Source organism: Cannabis sativa, chromosome 7 (assembly GCF_029168945.1).
Source record: "Cannabis sativa cultivar Pink pepper isolate KNU-18-1 chromosome 7, ASM2916894v1, whole genome shotgun sequence".
NCBI classification, from domain to species: domain Eukaryota; kingdom Viridiplantae; phylum Streptophyta; class Magnoliopsida; order Rosales; family Cannabaceae; genus Cannabis; species Cannabis sativa.
Genome location: NC_083607.1, coordinates 17460998 through 17472278, shown reverse-complemented (window position 1 = coordinate 17472278; position 11281 = coordinate 17460998). Strand labels below are relative to the sequence as shown.

General features: G+C 32.5%; 1 protein-coding gene across 1 annotated transcript; it reads left to right on the top strand.

Annotated features, from left to right (window-relative positions):
- The first annotated feature begins 1151 nt into the window (after positions 1–1151).
- LOC133029170 (uncharacterized) lies at positions 1152–2122 on the top strand. The gene is made up of 2 exons (XM_061101660.1): positions 1152–1634; positions 1711–2122. The coding sequence occupies exons 1-2, from the start codon at positions 1185–1187 to the stop codon at positions 1819–1821; spliced, it is 561 nt and encodes a 186-aa protein (XP_060957643.1). The 5' UTR covers positions 1152–1184; the 3' UTR covers positions 1822–2122.
- The last annotated feature ends 9159 nt before the right edge of the window (positions 2123–11281 follow it).

The window sequence follows — 11281 nt, the reverse complement described above, 5'->3', positions numbered from 1 at the left end:
TCTTTTGCTCCTTTGGGTTAGTGGGAGTTTCTTGTTTTATCTTTTGAGATTACATTTATATGTAGTTTACTTGTTGATGTTATGAACTACTTTGTGGGCCAATAATTTTTATTATTGGATGTTTATGCTTTCAGTTAGGCTTTGTTATATTCTCGAGAATAATTGAATTGAAAGCATGTAGTTCATATCTTGTTGTGATCATTGTCTTTTAAATTTATTTGCTTAATGACAATGATATGTTGTTGGCTTAATTCTTTAAGCATATTTAGTGACACTTACTTATTTTAAGTGGTGTATGTTTAATTTCACTGGCTTATTTATTAAGCATCACGGTATCAGTGAAATTGAGGACTGATAAGGATATTATGTTATTTTAAATTGATCACATGTTGAACATAATTCCTTACCACACTACTAGACTTATTGACCATGTCGATTTAATACTTTGGTATTTGTGATTATGAATGTCTTTTGTTGAGTTAAAAACAATATGACTGTCATAGTTCATTATCAAAGGTTAAATTGGACCGGTATGTTGAGATGCTATCAGAGAACTATCATTTTTTAAAGTGGCCGCAAATGTTTTCTTGTTGTTCAACCCATGAGTTGTTTTCAAATAAAATTATTTTGATATATAATATATATGTATTAAAATTAATGTAGCCCAAGTGGGCGAATGTTAGACTTTTTATTTGGGCTTACATTAAGTTTTATTGGTTTTATTAAAACTTGGGTTGATTAAATAGTTCTTTGCTGTGTTAGCCCATGTTGTTGGTGATCAATTGTTAATGGGCTTAGCATCTGTGTGTAAAGTCTAGGTGAAGCAGAAGTGTGGGCTTTTCTAGTTGACTGAAGCCTTTGATGAGCAGGCCCAGCCCAACTAGGGTTTTGTAGCTAAGTCCCCTCCCTAACTCTATAAATACATATTGTCTCATCACAATTGTATACCTTTTGATAATCAGATAAATAAACTGCTTCTGATTTAGAGATCTAGGGAGGAAGACTTAGTTGATAGTATTGCACTATCAAAGTGGAGTAACTGCTGTGGATCAAACAGTGATAATTGCTATGGATTAATCAGGTACACATACCTAATTATTATATCTTATTATTGTGTTCTATGTTATATACAAATTGATCTTGGGGTTTATATTAATTTTTCTAGCATATACTTCACAACTGAAATGTGGAGAAAGACTTACGAACCAATGATACATCCAATACCTGATGAATCTATGTGGATTAGAAATGATTATGATTATGAGCCTTTGTTGCCCCCAATAATTAAAAACCAACCAGGTAGGCCAAAAAAATACCGCAGAAAGAGAGTGGCTGGAGAAGAAAGGGTTGTGAAGCCAGTTTCTAGTACAAAGAGGTGCAAAAAATGTAACCAACTTGGTCATAACAGTCGTTCATGCAGCATGACACCGCTCATGAAAGAGCCAACAACTCCAACTTCACCTACAAGACGAGGCAACGGAAGAGGAAGTGAACAAGGCAAGGGACTAAGCAAGGATCAAGCTACAACTTTTGATGCACCACCAATGACAAGTTCTGAACCGGTTAACAAAAAGAGAGGCAGGGGGAGACCACGTGGTAGAGGTCATGGAAGAATACATTATACAACAAATCAGGTAATCTTTTTTAAAATCTACGTCAATGTTTATAAAATATACAAGATGAGTGTTTTTAATTACTTTCTTATTTTAGGAAAATTATCAACCTCAAGAAAGTATTGAAGAACATACTTTAAAGAATGCAGAGGAGCTTAATATACATGGAGCACCCTCGGATCTTTTCCAGTCACAACCTACCCAATGAAGTTTGTGGAGTTGCCAAATTTAGTGTCTTTTGATTTATATGTTTGTAGTGAAAAATGTAGGTTTATTAGGATTACATGTTTGATTAGTGCGTTGGACGCTAAAAATTAGCAAGCTTACGTGTTTTGGTTAGTGCTTTTGACACTAAAAGTTAGCAAACTTACATGTTTTGGTTAGTAATTTAAACACTAAAATGTAGCAGATTTATGTGTTTTTTTTAAAGGTTTATGTAGCAGGTTTATGTGTTTTGAGCAAGAATACCCAAAAGGTAAAAAATATATTTGGTTTTTAAGTTATTTTTATTTATTTGTTTAAAATATAGAAAATATATTAGTTATTTAAAAAATTTAGTTAAAATTAATAGTTGGACTAAAATTGGGTTATAATATTATTTAACAAAATATAGAGTTTAATTGATAATTTTTATAAAATATAAGATTCAAAATGCTAATTTTAATTTTTTATTTTATTTTTATAAGTTATATAAAATATATTATATATTTAAAAAATTAAATAAAAATGAAAATGAAAATCTGGGGTCATTTTGGTCATATTCAAAAAAAAGTTTGACCATAATTGAGCTCAGGGTCCAATTATGTGTTATTTATAAAAAACAGAGGGTCCAAATTGTCATTTAATAAAACAGAATGTCTAATTGGTAACTTTTGTAAAGTACAAGGTCCAAAATGGTATTTACCCTTTATTTTAATCACCATCTAAGTATAATTTTATAAATAATAAATTAAATTTTAATTTAGAATTTTAATTCTAAATTCGATATTTAATGAATATACTTTATTATAAATAATAATGAAAATACATTTTAAAGAATGAGCTTTATTATTAAGATATTCGATCTCCATTGTTGGTTTTACATCGCGTTTGTTTTAATGAGTAATCCTCCCTAATGGAGGAACGTTCATTAGCAATTTCGCACCATTTAATCTCGAAAGATAAGTAGTTTGTAAGTGTTTTATATGGTATGGATCACCCTAATGGTGGCGACCATATTTGACTTGCAAATTATGAAACAATGGTAGAAGCTCATAAGATAGAATTGCCTTGACTCTCGCCTAAACGGGACAACGCTGAATTCCAATCTTGATCGAATAAAAGGTTGCTAGAATGTTTAACATTTTAGATGAGCTGACAACTCTATTCAATGGATGGTAGCTTTGACTCTCGCCTAAATGGGACACTGATATCAGTTTGTTGAAAACCTTGGAAATTATTTAGGATTGTATGTTTTAGTATTTTCACTTGTCATTCCTACTTGCTATATGTTTAATAATTTCTGAATTGTGTATGAATTTATATTGACCCATGTTATTTTCTGTTATTAAATTGTAGTTTAATTTCGAATCTTCATTGTTGGTCTAACTTGATTTGTTTATCTAATGAGATAAATCCCTAATGGATTTTCACCATTAGACATACATAATAGTGTTAGATCTCGAAAGATAAATATTGTATATGCAACATCTGGCTGTTCATCAATTGATGACACCTTAGACTAGTATTTTTACGATATGAAACAAGAAGATTGTATAAATAAGATTACTTTGACTTTCGCTAATCGAAGCATCGTTGGATTCTTATTTAAACAACGAAATTATCCTAATTCCTCCTAGTTTATTCATTTCGAATTAGCTCAATAACATATCATTGGATGAATGGTCTATGAATCATTTAATGCCATTCTATTTCTTTTAAGAAATTAAATGACACTTTTGATTATATTCTCGAAATTCTATCCCAAAATGATATAAATCCTCAATCTTAGAAATCTCCTACTTGTATGGGCAAATCTTAGAGTTTAAATTAGTAGTGGTGGTCCAAGAAAGAATTACTCATTATATTTGGTATAAATTTAAGTCTTTGACTTTAATTTTAGATTCCAAACAGAAATATTCTTATATTTCTAATTCCAGAATTCAATACAGTTACACTTTCACAAGTGTTTAATAACTATTTTCTAACAATGGATTCAAACTGTATGGAATATAAGTTTAGTATTCTGTGAGGATCCACTTGCAATATTTTAAGAACTCTTTGTACTATACCTAAGTCATCAAAAAGACACAACCACATTTTTTTTAATCTATGGCATTTGTATCTTGTTCATAGTAGTTTTGACAAGATCAATCTCTGGAATGAGTTAATATGCCTATATCCACTGAAAGTAGTTCATCTCATTCGCAGATGGATGTACATTCAGGGGTGGATATGAGTTTTTCGTTGTATTCTTAAAACGATAACTCTAGATTATACCTTATGCAAAGAAATTTTAAATGTTTGAAAATTTTCATAAATTTCTAGCAATGGTTAAAACCATTAAGGTAAGTGGTTAAAGATCTTGGGAACTGATAGGGGTGGAGAAATAGTTAGTAGATATGCAGTTCAAAGATCATTAATTTGATTTTTGAATTATATCCAAACTTACCTCCCCAGAAATTTTCATTTGCATATTGATGATTAGTTACTAGTCGTTGTCTAAGACCTTCCATGGTAATACAATTTCAGAATGATGTAATGGTTGTATACTTAATGCAAATCATTACTAGATTAATGGATGACTTAATCAAAATCTTAAGAAAAGCTAGAACTGTTAACCATGGTTTTGCATGTTTGTTAGCTATTCTAAGTGATTAGGGGTGGACCATCCCATAGTCAATAGATAAGAAAGTGTTTGTTTAAACAAATACTACTTTTCTAAGAAAATGACTAAGTCTGAAAATAAAGTAGCAAATAAAGGAGATATTTATTTCTTGATTCCAAAAGTGTTCTATCATCTTATTTGACATATGATGATTTCACTGCCTCTGTTGTCTTGTCACAACCAAAGAGATAAATACCATTTAGTTTTCTTAGACATAATTCACGGTACCTTGTCGTAGTGGGAGAGTTTCTAGGAACTCACCTTCTTATGACTTGGAAGACACTAGTGATTAAAATCCATTGTGAGTTTAAACAAGTAATGGATTGTCAAGATAAGAAACTAAGAAGAAAAGCCAATAGAACTATGGTTTAATCCATTCACATGGAGTAACCTAAATTTTTCTATTACAAGGACATCAAAGGAAATTTCGTGTATAAGTCTATTCAATGGACTTAACAAGACTTCCTGTTCCTAGTATTATAGGTTTGAGTTTATCTAAACCTATGGCTTGTGGTATACCTGGTAATTACTTACTCTAATGCAAGCAACTTACTTTAGTAAGATGCTGAAGCATTTTCTTTCTAATGGCAATCTATAGAAGCTTCACAACTTCCTAGGCATAGATTTTATTTATCTAAGGAAAAGTCTCAACTATTCCAGAAAAGATAAAGCCATGAAAGAATTTCTTATATCAACAGTGAGAGGTCTCAGATATGCTTTAGTATGCCTTAGACCAGACACCTGCTGTTGAGTGGGAGTAATGAGTAGGTATCAGATTAATCCAGGAGAAGAACATTGGAAGACAATCAAGTAAATCTTAAGATTAAGAAGAGGAACTATATGTTAGTCAATAAGGGTGTATTTAAAACTCTTAGACTACACCACATCAGATTTCGAGATTTGCCTTTGTGCTAGAAAATCTTTCTGATAAGATGGTGATTACTCTGGGGGTGGAATGGTGATTTTGGAGAAGTGTAAAAACCTATCTGAAGTTTCTAGGTCTACCAGAAAGGGACTGAATGTTAAAGTTGCAGGAAAGGTACTTATTCAGTCTAAGTTCTCTACAACTTTGGCACCATTCCAAATTGCCTTAACTACTAGTGTTATTTCCTGATTAACCAAAAGTAGTTGCCAAAGATATAGAATCCAGTATCCCAAAAAGAGTAGACATATAGAGAGGAATTTCACATTATCAATGATTTTGTGATTAAGGAAGAGTAATGGTGGAGAAAAGGTTGTGTTTAATACAACCTTTCAGATCCTATTACGAGGAGTTTACTACTACTACACTTGATTTGTATATCAAGGTGTTGAGATTATTTGAATTGCACTTTTTGTTTTATATTAGTGCAAGTGGGAGTTTGTTGGGTTTTATGCCCTAAATAAAACTCATTTCAATATAATCAGATTTACTTATTAATGAAGATCAGAAATAACATTTAATGTTGCATGGTTTACATGATTTATTTCATGATTATATGTACATAATGTATAAATTCATCTGAAACCCTTTTCACATACTTGATCCTGTTTATTGTGTCGTCAACACTTTAGAAAGTAAACATGACTATGTGAATAAAGTTTCCTAGATTTATCAGACATAGGGTTTTACTGATATGATAATCTACAACAGAGTTTACTTGCATTTGGAGAAATGCTATGTTCTTTCCAGAGCATTGGTTAAAGTAAAGCTCAGGTTGGATGCATGGAGTATGCATCGGAAGGGGCCGATATTGAACTTTGACTTAGATTTATTAAATTTACCGTAAAATCTATTCAAGTCAATATCGCCTAGTTGATCCTAGATCAAATGATCTTAATCCTGTTATGATTAGGCTCAATCTCAAGAGGCTATTCGTGTTCTTTGATTTGTTAGTTAAGCCTACTTTTAGGTCAGGGTGATACGTACATTTTGGGAACACGGTAGTGCAATTGAGTGGGAGCGCTAACATAAACATGGAATCTATAGCTTCTATCTGGCGAATAGTAAGTAAAGGATGATCTCCTTCGAGCTTGACCAAACGAAAATAAATTGTGGAGTACTCATTTCACTAAAGCTGAAATATCATTTATACGGGGTTAAGTGTTTTAAGGATTAAATACATTGTAGGGTGTAACGGTAATCTAATCCCTTTACAGTGTAGATCATTCATATAGAGGATCATTGATCAAATTAGGATTATAACAATGGATAGCTAATGATGTGTCTATATGGTGGAACATATAGAGCATTCTATATACTGAGAGTGCCATTTTAAGTTCTATGCGTGGATTCAACGAAGAATTAATAAGTTAGTGAATTTAGGTTATAAATTCTTGATTTGCTTATTGGAAGCTCGGTTATATAGACCCATGGTCCCCCCACTAGTTGAGATAATATTGCTTGTAAGACTCATATAATTGGTTTTGATTAGTCAATTATAATTCTCAATTTAGACTATGTCTATTTGTGAATTTTTCACTAAGTAAGGGCGATATTGTAAAGAAAGAGTTTTAGAGGCATATTTGTTAATTATGATACTTTGTATGGTCCAATTAATAAATATGATAAATAACAATATTATTTAATAATTATTTATAGTTATTAAATAGTTAGAATGGACATTTAAATGGTTGAATTAGAAAATTGGCGTTTTTGAGAAAATCAGATGCAGAAAAGATAAAACTGCAAAATTACAAAAAGCGAGGCCCAAATCCATACCGTATAGGGCCGGCCACTTTTGTAGGGTTTTACCTCTGATATTTTCATTATTTTAATGCCAAATAATTCAAACCTAACCCTAGTGGAATGCTATAAATAGATAGTGAAGGCTTCAGGAAATTTACACTTAACTTACACACTTTTCCTTCAGAGAAAACCTGAGCCTTCTCTCTCTATACCTAGCCGCCACCTTCTTCTCTTTCTTCCCTCTTCAATTTCCAAATTACTTAGTGTTAGAGTAGTGCCCACACACAGCAAGTGATACCTCAATCATAGTGAGGAAGATCGTGAAGAAATACTTTCAGCAAGAAGGAGTTTCAGCACTAAAGAAGGAGAGAAAGAGATCCAGGTTCAGATCTTGATAATACTCTGCGACAGAAAGGATACAAGGGTTAGAGATCTGAACGGAAAGAGTCATATTATTCCTCTACACCCAATTTAAGGTTTACTAAACTTTATATGTGTTTATTTCATCGTTTTTGAAAGTTCATATTTAGGGTGTTAATCAACATACTTGTGAGTAGATCTAAGATCCTGGTAAAATAATTTCCAACAGTCTCGAGGAGCCCCACCAAACCAACACCCTGAGCCTGAATGAATTGTTTAATTAACCTCTGTTTTTGAGTGTTGTTGGCCCCCCGAACATTCCAGCATAGGAATCCATTTCCAAGAGAGGGATCTCCCCGAACTCTTATATTAGCTTGGTTTTCCTTCATTGGTTCTTCCTGTATTCCATGCTGTTCTCCACTACTACTTGCCAGAATGCTAAAAGCATTCTCTAGTTTAGTTCCTGCAGGAGCCTCCTTGCTTCTGGTTCTTTTCGCATTAGTGACTGCCTTAAATCCATCAGCATCCAGCTGGTCTTTAGCTTTATCATTCCTTTTATCAGCTTTAATTACCCTTTCCTGCTTTGTCTGAGTTTTTTTCTTGCATTCCTCTGTCGTGTGACCCATACCAAAGCAGTGTTTACACAGATTGGGCTTCCACTCATACTGAACAACAACATGTGTATTCATTCCATATTCGCTCTCAAATTCCACTAGTCCAGGCAATTCTTGGTCGAAGCTAACCTCTATTAGTACGCTAGGATAACTTAGCCATTCTCTTTCATTAGTGACAACACCTACCATTATTGGATTACCTATTTGTCCAACAATTTTGAACAAAGATTTCTGACCCCAATACTTGAGATCTAAGTCCTCAAGATGAATCTAAATTGGCACATTCTTCACATCTTCCTTTTCATGGTTTCATTATGACTGGTCTTCTATTGAAGAAGATGTAACCCCCATTCAACACAGAATCCCTGCTATCAATTGAGTTAAATCTAATAATGAAGATACCATAGGACATCATTTTCACTTTGTCAACTTTCTCATTCCAAATTCTTTTGGCAAATCCTTCAAGGGTGTGTAATGATGGATTGGATCCAAGGACATAACACACCAGTAAAGGTTTCCAATAATTCACCTCTTCTTCAATGTCTTCTAGGTTTATCTTCACTTTCCTACTCTGTTGAGAACTCTTAAAAGAGTTTTCTAAATTCCGTACGACAGTTGCAGATCGCAGAATAGGTGGAGTAGGGTGCATACCTTTTGAAAGACTACTGTTACATTGCTCGTTGGCATTGATAAAGCTTATGAAGTCTTGTTGAGCATCTTCTCGTCTCTAGATTTCCCGTAATGAGCTTCGAGGAGACAGTGGTGGTTGAAAAAGATCCTCCTGATCCTGAATCGATTCCAATCTCCTTCTCCCTTACATCTCTCCGATTTCATCTTCTTCACTTTCAGTCAGTTCAAGCGGCTCTATATCAGCTATATCTTCCATTGTATTGACTTGTGATTCACTCAGACTAGGTTTGGATTCCTTCTTCCTCGATTTTTTGGTCTCAGATTTCAATTTTCCCCCCTTTTTGACCTTGTTTTCGCCATAGCTTCAACAAAAGCTGCAAGAGCAGAAAACGAGGGAAAATAACTATAAATAACAAGATTGACTGGCCAGCAACTGTAATTGCTACTCATTGAACTATGAGGATTAATTCCATCTGCAGAAAGACCAAGGCAAAGATTTCTAGGATCCGAAAATAATTTTCGATACATATCGTCAATTTTCTTCCAAGATGGAGAATCCGCTGGATGACGCAATTTTCCATCCTTAATTCTCTCTTCGTCATGCCGTACAAGACTCTTTGAATGTTCTGGATTGTGAAATAATTGCTTAAACCTAGGGATCGGGGGAATATACCACAACAATTTTGCAGGAGTGCCAATTTTAAGCTCTTTCCCATTATCATTCAACTTCCAACGAGAGTACTTACACACAGGGCAATTACTAGCCTCAGCAAACTCATTCCTAAACAAAATGCAATTATTTGGGCATGCATGTATCTTTTCTTACTCCATGCCCAGTGATCGCAATACCTTCTTCGCCTCATAAGTACTACTAGGGATATTGTTACCTTCAGGGAAAATCTCACACATGTAAGAAAGTAGTTGAGAAAACCCATTGTCACTCCATCTATTTCTAGCCTTTAAATTATACATCCTAACCAAGAATGATATTTTTGTAACCTTAGACCCTGGATAAATTGGCTTTTCGGACTCCTCAATCAGTCTTACAATTTCATATGGGCGTTCTGCAAAATTTTCTTCTACATTGTTAAACATGTCATTATGAAAATTATTGTTCAATACATGCTCTCTGCGAGCTCTTTTCGAAGAATTCGGTCGAGTCACCCGCTCACCATGCCAAATCCAATTTTTGTATGACGAATCTATACCAAATTTGTAAAGGTGTACTCTTACGTCTACACCACTCAACTTTTTAAAATTTCGACACATCACACATGGGCAAGGTATCATATTAGGGTCGTCGCCATTTTTTATGGCAAATTCCATGAAATACTCAACACCCTCTTCATATTCCTTAGACAATTTATTTTCTTTCATCCATTCTTTATCCATATCTAACTAAAACCACCTAAAATAATTAAATCACATTAAGTAAGCTAAAAGATCAATCTATCGAGTTTTTAAACTATTTTTTTTATTTAAGTACTAGTTATTTAAAAATAATTCAATTTTTAAAAATTTCGGTAGAGTTTCCTCTGTTTATACAATATTTACCAATTTAATAAATCACCTATCAATTAACAACAAAAAACAATAAATGAAAATACAAAATCATCACCCATCCGACCATAGTTAATCGCAGAACCTACTTCACTACGTATGAATATTTAAGATATTCAAACTCATTTAACATGCATATTATTCCACCCATTCGACCGCAGTATAATCTCAGAACCTACTTCGCTATGGATAGATATCTAACATTTTCAAACTCCTCTAAAATTTTCATAATATTGTTAAACAAAATAATTAAGTCATTGTACATACCTCTGGCAATGAACAATCAAGAAAATTTTAATTCCTTTTGTGAAGATAAGACTTGCTAATTATCAAGTAGTCCTGCATACAATATTAAGAATATCATAATAAAACTAGAAAAATAATAAAATTAATATACACATATTAACTAATATCCATCCAGTATATATATATAATTGTAAAAAAATCCACATAATGTGTAAAATAATATTTATAAATATTTTTTTGGTCGAATCATCTTGATCAAGGGTTGGGTTAAACTTATATTCAATCATAATAAAAATTATGTCACATTTTATTTTTCTGAAAGTAGGAGGGTGCCCAACGAGTGTTATAATTCTTAAGCTTTATAGGTTGAATGGAAGGACATATACATACAAAGAACCATAATTCTAAAAACGCAAACAATAAACAATCAAACAGACAGATTGAAATTATTAAATATATATATATAGTTTTGATATCATTAGTCGAATTGTGACATAGCTTTTTCTATTATAGAATTATACTTTTCAAAAGGAACAAATTAACAAACCTCCAAGTGATATATATATATATATTCTATATAAAGTGTGCTTTTATAACAAAATTCTTGGTTTATGAGAAATTCATGGGTGACTTTTTATTTATATTAAAAATAAAATGGTTTATGAGAAATTCATGGATCACTTTTTATTTATATATAATAAAATAAATCCCATTAAATCTAAAA

Coding starts and splice junctions, on each gene's coding strand:
- LOC133029170 (XM_061101660.1), top strand. CDS start 1,185: ATGTGGAGAAAGACTTACGAACCAATGATACATCCAATACCTGATGAA. Junction 1,635..1,710: donor TACATTATACAACAAATCAG/GTAATCTTTTTT, acceptor TTCTTATTTTAG/GAAAATTATCAACCTCAAGA.